The sequence below is a fragment of the Cherax quadricarinatus genome, chromosome 13, assembly GCF_038502225.1.
Source record: "Cherax quadricarinatus isolate ZL_2023a chromosome 13, ASM3850222v1, whole genome shotgun sequence".
Taxonomy (NCBI): domain Eukaryota; kingdom Metazoa; phylum Arthropoda; class Malacostraca; order Decapoda; family Parastacidae; genus Cherax; species Cherax quadricarinatus.
The window spans coordinates 46,220,065-46,233,170 of NC_091304.1; the positions used below are offsets into that span (position 1 = coordinate 46,220,065).

The following is a 13,106-nucleotide window of genomic DNA, read 5'->3' on the forward strand; positions in this document are numbered from 1 at the left end:
GCGATTATTATTATTATTATTATTATTATTATTATTATTATTATTATTATTATTATTATTGTTATTATTATTGCGATTATTATTATTATTATTATTACGATTATTATTATTATTATTATTATTATTATTATTATTATTATTATTATTATTATTATTATTATTATTATTATTATTATTATTATTGAGATTAGTATTATTACGATTATTATTATTAATGTTTTTAATTATTTTCGAAAAATTTCTCTTGTATATTTATGCATATACGTTTGCAAATTAACATGGACTACAAGTTTATCCCTCCCCCCCCCACACAAAAAAAAAATCTCACAAACCTAACCTAGCCAATACAAAATTAACGTTGCGTAAATCAGCATAATTCTGCCCAAACCTAGATCACTAAATTTAGTGATATTTAACATCAGTGAAATATATTAATTTCGTTATGTTTCAGAAAGATTTTCTTAAAGTTTTTCAAATATGGATTCACACTCTGCTGCTTATTGCTGTATAAGGAAAGAACGAAAGCTCTGAATAAATATTAGTACATATATATGGACTACATACACACGCATATATATATATATATATATATATATATATTTATATATATATATATATATATATATATATATATATATATATATATATATATATATATATATATATATATATATATATATATATTTAATCACTAACAACACTGCACTGCACAGTGGATACAATAGTATATATATCACATTGAACAGTGGGAAAATAAATCAAATATTTTAGGTCTAGCTAAAGACCATCTTCAAGAGATGCTGACAAGTCAGGTACTCATAACAGAAACGTGCATTGGAGGTGATTTATAGTACGAGTTATTCATGTCATTGTCAATAACTTTACCCCTGAGATTTCCACCTTCATTGCTAATCCAGTGCAAAACTATAACACTTCCAAATTCGAATTAATGAGACTAAACCCATTGTTCATTCTTTAAAAAAATTCCTGAAGGGATGGACCTTGAACCAGGGCAAGTGAGTCCTTTCTTTATCATTTGTTAACTTCGAGGAGAAAGTTATTCTATAAAGTCTGGACATTCACGTTTCGGGTGGTGAAACTGGGACACTGTTAACTGTAACTGATTCCCTTATTTTCCTCTGTTGTATTTTGTACCTCATTAACGCTTTAGCATCACTGAAAGTAATTCTAAGTATCTACGAGCTTACGTACCTACTTGTGGATACACCGCGTCTTCATCATCCCTAGTGCGTACCTACAAAGCAAAAACAACAACGATTAACTAGGATGTGCCAGTAGATAGAGGAGAAATTCATACCTAGAAACATAAGAGGCTAGATTAGTAAGAATTCATAATTCAACTAGAAGTGCAAGGAAGCAAAAGTTGGAAGTTTAAGAACATGGAAAAAATTATTTGACGCAAAACAGCTGAAAACAAGAAGAAAAAATGAGGCAAAACAGGAAAATAGCAAGGAAAAAAATATTCATGGATGAGAAGAAAGGCAAAACGACAATCAAAGAATGACACAGCATCGGAATTTCTATGTAGTCACTTCAAAGGGAAGAGGATGGATAGTAAAAGACCAGGTGAAACGACTGAAGGAAGGATGAGAGCTGACGTGAAACACGAGACGTCCTTATAGCGAGCTTATCAGTCGCTATCAGAAAGTTTTCTCAGAGTTAATAGGAATAGAATCAGGCAGAGAATACACCAACGACCTTGGACAATACACATCCACAGGGGGGTGAAGAAAACACCGGGAAAACTCGATGCCTCGAAGGCAATGGGACCAGACAACGTCTCTCCCTAAACTGCGAGAGAGGACACATAAGTAATATGTGAACAGGTAGCTAAAATTTACAAGTAAACTGATACAAGGCAACTGACAAGACAGTAGAAAAAAAAATATAGTCCAAACATTAAAAAAGTGAGACAGACAGGTAGCATTAAGCTGCAATGTCACTGATATGAATACCAGGTAAGGTAATTGGAAATATATTCGGAAGAATGGTAGAGCACCTGGAGAGGAGCAATTTCATAGGCTATTAATACGGTTCATTTACTATGTAACAAAAATGAGAGGAGAGAATAATGGGTGAACTATATATTCCTGGAGTTTAAAAAGGCTTTGAACAAGTGTCGCTTGAAAGACCTGAGACAAAACATGGAGTAAGCAAGAACGATGAGGAAGGCACTGCAGTTGATAGAGGAATACCTAACAGGAAGAAAACAATAAGAGATTATCAGAGAATAGCCATCGGAGTGGGCAAGTGGGATAAGCGTGGTTCCACAAGGATCTATAATGGGACCAGTTCTATTTCTGGTGAACGTGAACGACTTGCTGTAAGAGATAAAATCCGATGTATTCCTGTTCGCTGATGATGTAAAATCAATGAAGAGAATATAAATAAGAGAAGACAAGGAAAGGGTACAAGTTGACCTGGATAAGCAGCAAGATTGATTTGACAAGTTGCAATGGCGAATTAAACCCTATCAAGTTCAAGGTGAAGAAAATTGTATACCGAAAATTGTATACAAGCTTAGGAAACAACAAGTGCAAACCACACTCAAGGTAAGAATCATTCACGACACTATAAGCGACATTTATTAGGCCCATCCTTGAGTATGCAGAACCAGTGTAAAGCCCACATTTAATGAAAGACGTGAATAAATTAGAGAAATGGCGAGGTTCGCGAGAAATCTAGTCCATGAGCTAGGAAGTATGATGACCTCTAAGACTAAATGATCTAAACTGAAGATATTAGAGGACAGGACCAAAATAAACATAATTGCAAAATATTGACAGGAAGTGATACAAATGACAGGGACAGGTACACCAAGGAAGAGATGGAATTTCAAAACACAGATGAGACACAGGGACATAAGGAAGTATTTTTTTTAGCCTTGGAGTGGTCAGTAGTGGAATAAGTTAGAGAACTAAATGACAGAGGCAGGATTTGTATATAACTTTAAGAATAGTTATGACAGGGCTACCGAAGCTGCAAATGTAAGAGGCTAGGCAATGAGCTGGGAGTCAACCTCTGCAACCACTAAAACAAGAGTACAAATAGGTGAGTACACACACAGATAAGCAAGGATTTCCCACCTGAATAAAGGTATGTCAAGAAACTGGTTTCGAAGTTAAGGAAATGAACGATGAGAAGAAACTAAAGAAACTGATTCTGACGACATTCCAGAAGAGATAAGCCAGGGAAAACACGCCAACACTATGCAAAAAACTCAGAGGACTTAATAGAGTTGAAGGGGATACATTGTGAGGCTAGACACTGGTACACGAGAACACAGTTTGACATTAATAACAGACGTTTCACAGGGATGTCAGAAGGTATTTCTTCAGCCTCCAGGTAGTCGAGGTAACTACTATACGTAGGTTAAATAATAGGTATGACAGGGCACACTATGCTAGGAAGGAGTAAGCCCGGTAATGATATAATATAAGAGGCAGGGGCCAGGAGCTGAGAATCGACCACAGCAAACACGAATAGGTGAGCGCGCAGACCAAGACACACACACACACACACACACACACACATATACACACACACACACACATACATACTTCACGTAGCCACACTTCCTAAAGCTAACTTAATCAAAATGGAAGAATAAGATCCATAAGTGTCGATACTAATTAGGCTGCTGTGAAGAATCACTAAATAAGGTCAACTTAAAAAAGTTGATGACCTTAGATAATGCTACAGATCTGCTTGAACCATTATAGATCTGCCTGAACCATCACAGACCTGCCTGAGCCGTTATAAACCTGCTTGAACTATTATAGACCTGCCTAACCATCACAGACCTGCCTGACCCATTATAGACCTGCTTGAACCATTATAGACCTGCCTAACCATTACAGACCTGCCTGAACCATTATAAACCTGCCTGAACCATTATAGACCTGCCTGAACCATTATAGACCTGCCTGAACCATTATAGACCTTCCTCAACCATTACAGACCTGCCTGAACCATTATAGACCTGCCTGAACCATTATAGACCTTCCTCAACCATTACAGACCTGCCTGAACCATTATAGACCTGCCTGAACCATTATAGACCTTCTTCAACCATTACAGACCGGCCTGAACCATTATACACCTGCCTGAACCATTATAGACCTGGCTGAACCATTATAGCCCTGCCTAAGCCATTGTGTACCTGCCTGAAGATACTGAATAACTTTATTCGTTTTGTCTGGTGAACTCCATTTGCTGATGCTCGTTTGCCCCATCAGCTGATGTTTATTTACCCCCATCAGCTGATGTTCGTTTACCCCCGTCACTTTATGTTTATTTACCCTCCCTCAGCTGATGTGGATTTTATCAACAACTCACCTCGAGCTGGTAAACCAGTATGAAAACACTTCACAACACGAGACAGCACTTCAGAAGAGAAGAGCATAATAGAAGACCACTTCAGAACAGAAAAGAACACTTCAGAACAGAAAAGAACACTTCAGAACAGAAGAGAAGACTTTAGAACAGAAGAGAACACTTCAAAGTCACGCAGGAGAAGGCGGAATCTTGAGATGGTCAAACATGAGTCTTCAGAAGCCATTATTAAAACCGACTTTTTGAATGAAGCAGCAAACTGACTTTTTGAGTGAAGCAGAAAGTGCCCATAATCCATAAAGATAATACTGTAATATATACCAAGAGAAAACGAAGAAGAGAGAGACGTTAGATGTTCGAATGACACGCAAACCTTTATTACAAAAAAAAAAGTACACATTTCAGGAGGACAAAGACGTTCTATCACGAAATAATATTTTTATATAACAAGAAAAAGGCTCAAGACCACAAAACCTTCATAATATAAGAACGAAAATATGATCATAAACAACACTTACGTATTTTATGACATGAGAAATCACATACTAAGCTACGAGAAAGAAGAATAAACCAATATGGAAATAAACGAAGCTTCAGGAATGGGAAAACTATTTATTATATTCCTTTTTTTTTGTTAGAAAATATATGTATCTGCCTTCATCATACCAAACTGTGAAATTTTCTTGAGGGAGTGACTCATTTCCCGGATACACCGTCGTTTCCACATCAACCCACTCGTGCCAAAAATCGCCCCACCTTCCAGCTACCGTGAAGAAAGTGATTGGTAATATCACGCCTCCTTGTATTATACTATATATCGTCTGGTTTAGCCCCGGGGTCGCGACTACAACCTAGGTCGTGGGGTCTCGAAGCCATCAAAAATTTCCCCAATGACAGTTACGTTTCCTCTGAGCTATGGTTGTTTACTACATATAATAATCTCATAGGTATTCGACGACTCCTAAATTTTCGAAAATACTTGTATATGTCTTCTCTTCACACATACAGTAACTAAATTTCCCATGGTGTCTAAGCTTTAATAAATACCTGACCATGACAAATGATGTATTTTTTTTTACACTGGGCGGCAATAAATTAGAAGAGGATAAAATGGGGTCGATACAGATCAGAGATTAGGAACTACTGTTCCAGCCAGAGTTCAGACAAGAGGAAATTTCACATAATTACACCACCTGCATTTATGTTGGGACAGCACCCAAAATTAAGAACAAATTATATATAGACAAGTTTTAAAACCGGGAGTGGAAAAAAACGCACCAAAAAAAAAAAAAAAAACTTCGGCTTGCCAGATCTGAAATCTATCCTAATATCACATTCATTTTAATCTAACCTTCATGACACAAGGGAAAAAAAGATAAATAAGAAAAATGCTGATAACGAGATTATATAAAAATGTGGTAAGAGCGGCGAATCAAGCAGCCAAACGGTCATCAAACAAGGAATAAGAGTTAACAAAAGCATACAGTGCTAACAAAAGTATATCGAAAGATTTTAACTTGAACCAGTTGGCCGGGAGAGGGAGTCAGTTTTTGTACTGAGAGAGAGACCGAACGAGGAGAACGAGAAGACAGTGAGTGAAAGAGGAGAGGGGGGGTGAGAGGGGAAGGGGTGAGAGGAGAGGGAGAGAGGAGAGAGAGAGAGGAGAGAGAGAGAGAGAGAGAGAGAGAGAGAGAGAGAGAGAGAGAGAGAGAGAGAGAGAGAGAGAGAGAGAGAGAGAGAGGGAGGGAGTTGATTTAGTGTCAGAATGGAGTGGGCAGAGGAAACCATAAAGAGAATGTGAGTAGAAATAACTGAAGGACAGAGGGTAAAAAGAGAAACGAAGGGATATGGCGGTTAAACGGTGAAAGGGGCAATAAGAGACAATGGGGAAACACCACACATACTTTTGTGGAACATACTTGCATGTATGCCCACGCTTGCATCGGTATGCTCAAGCTTGCACGTGCATATGCATGATGTGCGTGTGTGTGCATGATTGCACACAGGTGGTCTATGCACATCCTTTCAGGTGTGTGTGTGTACAGGCTTGTTTCCAACAAGTCAACTAACTCACCGATTCATCGTTTATTTGTGATGATATAAAACTGGATTTATAGAGGAACGGAAGGACCGACACCAGCAACATAGCGAGTGGCAGGTGTTTCTGGTATTGCTCTCATAAAATCATCTCTCGCTTCCACACATTAAAATTTCTGTGTTAATCACAAACCAGATTGAGTTCACCAGAGCCGAACAAACTAACCTAACCTATCCACCCTGCTCTCACCGACCTATAGTTACTTTATATATATATATATATATATATATATATATATATATATATATATATATATATATATATATATATATATATATATATATATATATATATATATATATATATATATATATATATATCAATAAGATCACAGTAAACAGGTGATTTCAGAATATGCAAAACAACCACTCTGAAAGAATAGAGAAATTCCAAGCGCTTTCGTGACTACTCACATTGAGTAGTCACGAAAGCGCTTGGAATTTCTCTATTCTTTCAGAGTGGTTGTTATATATATATATATATATATATATATATATATATATATATATATATATATATATATATATATATATATATATATATATATATATATATATATATATATATATATATATATATATATATATATATATATACGTGTGTGTACGTGTATCAGCCAGACCATTGTTACTGATATTATACAAGTGTTTTATGTGATTTTTATCTAAAATAATTGTCACAGTAACTAAAAACTATTACAGAAGTCAGAGAGACCAGTCCGTTACCTAATGAAAATATCTGTAAAGTAAACAATAGTAAATTATTTAACAATATGTAGGCGAATAAATTTTTCATTATTATTAAGCTCGATTACAAGAGCTGTACTTGTAAGGACTAACAATTTAAGATCAGTTTGAAGGATAACTTCATTATCAATCTGCAGTGGTATTGGACATTTTATGAATACAGTTATGGTGATATTCTAAATCTCATTTGAAAGCAATATATACTTGAGAGTGAAAGATTTTTGTGGAAGGGAAAGGAGTGTCACTCTGACAGCATCAGTAAAGGATGTGTTTTTATTTTATTGATTCTTAACCTCTTCACTCTCGCAGTGAAATGTTTCTGACAGTCTTCATAATAATTTCCTCATCGTATCTGAGCACACTAGACACAATATTACAGAAGCAGAGAGATAGAATTAAAAAAAAATGTCATCACGTTCTTTCACAGTTTCCCAAAAAAAACTTGTAACATTCTTGATCACAATGCAATTACATTCACGCACCTTACTCGAGTTCCAGATCTTTGATTACGAACTGCCGATGACTTCGAAAAGCTTATCGACTGCAATTATTCTTGAAAGTTAAAACACATGTGCAACATCTGGATATGTGTCTTAACTTTCATATTGTCGGTATTTTATATCTTTCTTGCACAGAATTATTCTTGTTTAGTGTCACCGCCATCAGTTTTGACCTCCCAGCCATGGATCTCTCTCGACAAGTCACTGTAACAGGCATCTCCTGCATACAAATCACTGACATTACCTCATAACCTTGCCTGAACTTGGCTTGCACACTTTTCCTTTCATTTACTACAGAATTTAAAAATCGAATCTTTGAAAGACAGCTCAGTTTCTCGGCTTAATTTGCACAAAAATATGATGATTGCCACCTGAAAGGTTTGAGAAGGTAATATTCGAACGAGTATATCTCCCCACAGAACAGACACTACAATTTATAGTTAAACATCAAAATGGTATACAATACCGACAGGTTGGTAGGTAAGACACATTGAATATCAAAATGGTATACAATACCGACAGGTTGGTAGGTAAGACACATGAACATCAAAATGGTATACAATACCGACAGGTTGGTAGGTAAGATAGTTCCTGACTATGGAACTGAACTTCTCCAGGCCGAGGGACTGACAACCTCAAATTCTACGACTTTAAGGGTGATGGACTGACTACATCGTCTTCTCTACTGTTCCTGCCTACTTTCTATATTCGACTGAAGAAGCCTACTGTGTAGGCGAAACGTTTCGGAATAAAGTTGCCTAACTGTTGCCTATGTGTCTTACCTACCAATTTATAGTTAAATAACCAAACCTCGAAATAGTGCAACTTTCATGGTATCAACGTTTACTTCTTTCTGACTTTTGTTTTACTTTCCAGATCTGGCGTTTGGTGTATATGAAATATCAGCTGTTGTTTCCTTTCGCTGGTAATGATTTAATTTTCATTCAGACTTTTTGTAGTCCCTCGCGAATGTTGTCTCCTCAGTGTTGACTGACAGTAATAACAGTGCTGATGAGAGATGGTCCAGATGTAATCAAAGTAAAAGGACACAAGTGCAACTAATGTGACATTTATTGTGGCAACGTTTCGCTCTCCAGGAGCTTTATCAAGCCATTACAAACAATACATGGCTTGATAAAGCTCCTGGAGAGCGAAACGTTGCCACAATAAATGTCACATTAGTTGCACCTGTGTCCTTTTACTTTACATATTGTCGGTAATTCTACCAACTTTATTTATACTTTTATGAAAGAGTGTCTGGATCTGAAGCAAATTACATCTGCCTCCTTAATAATAAGGGGAATGTAATCGGAATGATTTTTTTTCTTATATATTGTCTTACTAATGATAAAACAAAGAACAATATGTTTTAATGTTGGTAGAATTACCGACAGTATGTTAGGTAAAAGAACACAAGTGCAACTAATGTGGCATTTTATTGTGGCAACGTTTCGCTCTCCAGGAGCTTCGTCAAGCCGTTAATGTCACATTAGTTGCACTTGTGCCCTTTTACCTAACATAAAAATTTATCTCTGACTTTAAAAATATAAAATGTAAAACCTGTTTAATGAAGACGTTCAACGTTAGCGAAATTACCAGCAAGATTCTTTGTTTTAACAACTTGTAATCTATAGTTTTTTTTGTGTGTGTCCTGCTGGGATTGGTGGTGTGATTTTGTTTACTCAAGAATATGGAAATTCTCCAGACGTAAGGAGGCAGTTGCTAAGTTAAATTAATTGACTTCAGGTACTGAATAACCAACTAGATTCATTGTTTTAATGACATAGACGATAATTCATTTATGAGTCACTGGGGCAAAAAGTATGGACATTCCCCTGACATCACGGTGCTTCTAGTACATTGCGAGACATACGAGTTACGACAATTAAGTCTTTAATCCGACTAAATACACAAACGATGAACAATTAACGTTTCTTATGGTACGTAAGAAAAATCTTTTTGGTAGGCTTATGGGTTTTACCGTCATTTTCAAATTTTTCTTAAAACATTCCTTGACAACTACTCTATACCGCTCATTTGGAATGGTGGAATGGGCGTCATTCCAAGCTGGCTTTTCAAACGTTTGCAATTTACAAAGAGAAAGGCCTAGAGTAACTTATTTTTTTCCCAGTTCGTAATGGAAGGAAAAACAGAGGATGAGATAAGGAAGAGGAGGAGGAGGAGGAGGAAGAAGAAGAAGAGGTCCCTCTCTGGCTTTGATTTTTTAAAGAATTCTGAAGACACGAAGAGAGTCATGACATATACAGGAGCCAACTGATTTCTATAATATTAAACTCGTGAAATGAACTTGTTAGACGAAGAATGAGGGGAGACCTGATCCAAGTGTAAAAGTGGAAGACAGGTATTAATAAAGGGGATATTAATAAGGTCTTGTGGATGTCTCTCCAAGAGAGAACCCGCAGTAATGGATTTAAATTAGATAAGTTTAGATTTAGAAAGGACACAGGAAAGTATTGGTTTGGAAATAGGGTAGTTGATGAGTGGAACAGTCTACCTAGTTGGGTTATTGAGGCTGGGACTTTGGGTAGTTTCAAATTTAGGTTGGATAAGTACATGAGTGGGAGGGGTTGGATTTGAGTGGGACTTGCACATCAGAGCTTATTTCTTGGGTGGCATTGAAAATTGGGTTTGGCAAATGTTTTGTTAGTGGGATGAATTGTAAAGGACCTGCCTAGTATGGGCCAACAGGCCTCCTGCAGAGTTCCTCCTTTCTTATGTTCTTATGTTCTTAACAAAGACGTTACACAAAATCACGATTAATCCCCATTCTTCTTCTTCTTCTTCTTCTTCTTCTTCTTCTTCTTCTTCTTCTTCTTCTTCTTCTTCTTCTTCTTCTTCTTCTTCTTCTTCTTCTTCTTCTTCTTCTTCTTCTTCTTCTCCTTCTTCTAACCACGAGAGCCCTTATAAGTAAATAATAGCTTATTATTATTATTATTATTATTATTATTATTATTATTATTATTATTATTATTATTATTATTATCAACTTGTCGGTTCTCTGAATCATTTATCTACAATACTACCATTATTATTTATTCACGGGGAAGCGCAAAACCCGTATCGGGAGTAATCAAGTCAAATCTAATAAGAGACGAGGTAGTTCTAAATTCCTTAAATAAAGAGAATACTTCAGCAGGATGAGGCACCAAGGGTAGGTGCTCCGGGGTTCCCACTGGTTCACACACCAGCATCAAGGGTTGGTGCTCCGGGGTTCCCACTTGTTCACACACCAGCATCAAGGGTTGGTACTCCGGGGTTCCCACTTGTTCACACACCAGCATCAAGGGTTGGTGCTCCGGGGTTCCCACTGGTTCACACACCAGCATCAAGGGTTGGTGCTCCGGGGTTCCCACTGGTTCACACACCAGCATCAAGGGTTGGTACTCCGGGGTTCCCACTTGTTCACACACCAGCATCAAGGGTTGGTGCTCCGGGGTTCCCACTGGTTCACACACCAGCATCAAGGGTTGGTGCTCCGGGGTTCCCACTGGTTCACACACCAGCATCAAGGGTTGGTGCTCCGGGGTTCCCACTTGTTCACACACCAGCATCAAGGGTCGGGGCTCCGGGGTTCCCACTTGTTCACACACCAGCATCAAGGGTTGGTACTCCGGGGTTCCCACTTGTTCACACACCAGCATCAAGGGTTGGTGCTCCGGGGTTCCCACTTGTTCACACACCAGCATCAAGGGTTGGTGCTCCGGGGTTCTCACTTGTTCACACACCAGCATCAAGGGTTGGTACTCCGGGGTTCCCACTTGTTCACACACCAGCATCAAGGGTTGGTGCTCCGGGGTTCCCACTGGTTCACACACCAGCATCAAGGGTTGGTGCTCCGGGGTTCCCACTTGTTCACACACCAGCATCAAGGGTCGGGGCTCCGGGGTTCCCACTTGTTCACACACCAGCATCAAGGGTCGGGGCTCCGGGGTTCCCACTTGTTCACACACCAGCATCAAGGGTTGGTGCTCCGGGGTTCCCACTTGTTCACACACCAGCATCAAGGGTTGGTGCTCCGGGGTTCCCACTGGTTCACACACCAGCATCAAGGGTTGGTGCTCCGGGGTTCCCACTGGTTCACACACCAGCATCAAGGGTTGGTGCTCCGGGGTTCCCACTTGTTCACACACCAGCATCAAGGGTCGGGGCTCCGGGGTTCCCACTTGTTCACACACCAGCATCAAGGGTCGGGGCACCGGGGTTCCCACTTGTTCACACACCAGTATCAAGGGTCGGTGCTCCGGGGTTCCCACTGGTTCACACACCAGCATCAAGGGTCGGTGCTCCGGGGTTCCCATTGGTTCACACACCAGCATCAAGGGTCGGTGCTCCGGGGTTCCCACTGGTTCACACACCAGCATCAAGGGTCGGTGCTCCGGGGTTCCCACTGGTTCACACACCAGCATCAAGGGTCGGTGCTCCGGGGTTCCCTTTGGTTCACACATCAGCATCAAGAGCTGGTGCTCCGGGGTTCCCACTGGTTCACACACCAGCATCAAGGGTCGGTGCTCCGGGGTTCCCACTGGTTCACACACCAGCATCAAGGGTCGGTGCTCCGGGGTTCCCACTGGTTCACACACCAGCATCAAGAGTTGGTGCTCCGGGGTTCCCACTGGTTCACACACCAACATCAAGAGTTGGTGCTCCGGGGTTCCCACTGGTTCACACACCAACATCAAGAGTTGGTGCTCCGGGGTTCCCACTGGTTCACACACCAGCATCAAGAGTTGGTGCTCCGGGGTTCCCACTGGTTCACACACCAGCATCAAGAGTTGGTGCTCCGGGGTTCCCACTGGTTCACACACCAGCATCAAGAGTTGGTGCTCCGGGGTTCCCACTGGTTCACACACCAGCATCAAGAGTTGGTGCTCCGGGGTTCCCACTGGTTCACACACCAGCATCAAGAGTTGGTGCTCCGGGGTTCCCACTGGTTCACACACCAGCATCAAGGGTCGGTGCTCCGGGGTTCCCACTGGTTCACACAACACTGATTTTCATCACATTTGTAGTAAGTGTAACAAGAGCAGAAAAAAAAGTATAGAAAATACCTTCCCCTTCCTAGGATCAAACGTGATTACCTGTCATTCTCTAGCCGCTCTATAACCCCTTCAAGGTTTGTGGATTCCTCGTGTAATAATAATAATAATAATAATAATAATAATAATAATAATAATAATAATAATAATAATAATAATAATAATAATAATAATAATAATGATATCAACAATAATAATGAAATACTAATATAAACATAAGTAAAAGTATTTGAATTTTTTAATATTTTCAATATAAATTTGGGTCACTTTATTAAATTGTGTAATACTACGTGTAGCAAAACCACTATTGGAGGAGAGTGGGCAAATTGGTGGTTAATTCGTTACACAT

General features: G+C 39.1%; 1 protein-coding gene across 1 annotated transcript in view; it reads right to left on the minus strand.

Moving 5' to 3' along the window:
- Window positions 1-1,189: 1,189 nt before the first annotated feature.
- Window positions 1,190-13,106, minus strand: part of LOC128688568 (uncharacterized) — a 120,147-nt gene continuing 108,230 nt past the window's right edge. Inside the window, exon 8 of the mRNA XM_070084697.1 lies at window positions 1,190-1,255. Coding sequence (XP_069940798.1) covers window positions 1,205-1,255 — 51 coding nt within the window. The 3' untranslated portion in view covers window positions 1,190-1,204. The remainder of the gene's footprint in view (window positions 1,256-13,106) is intronic.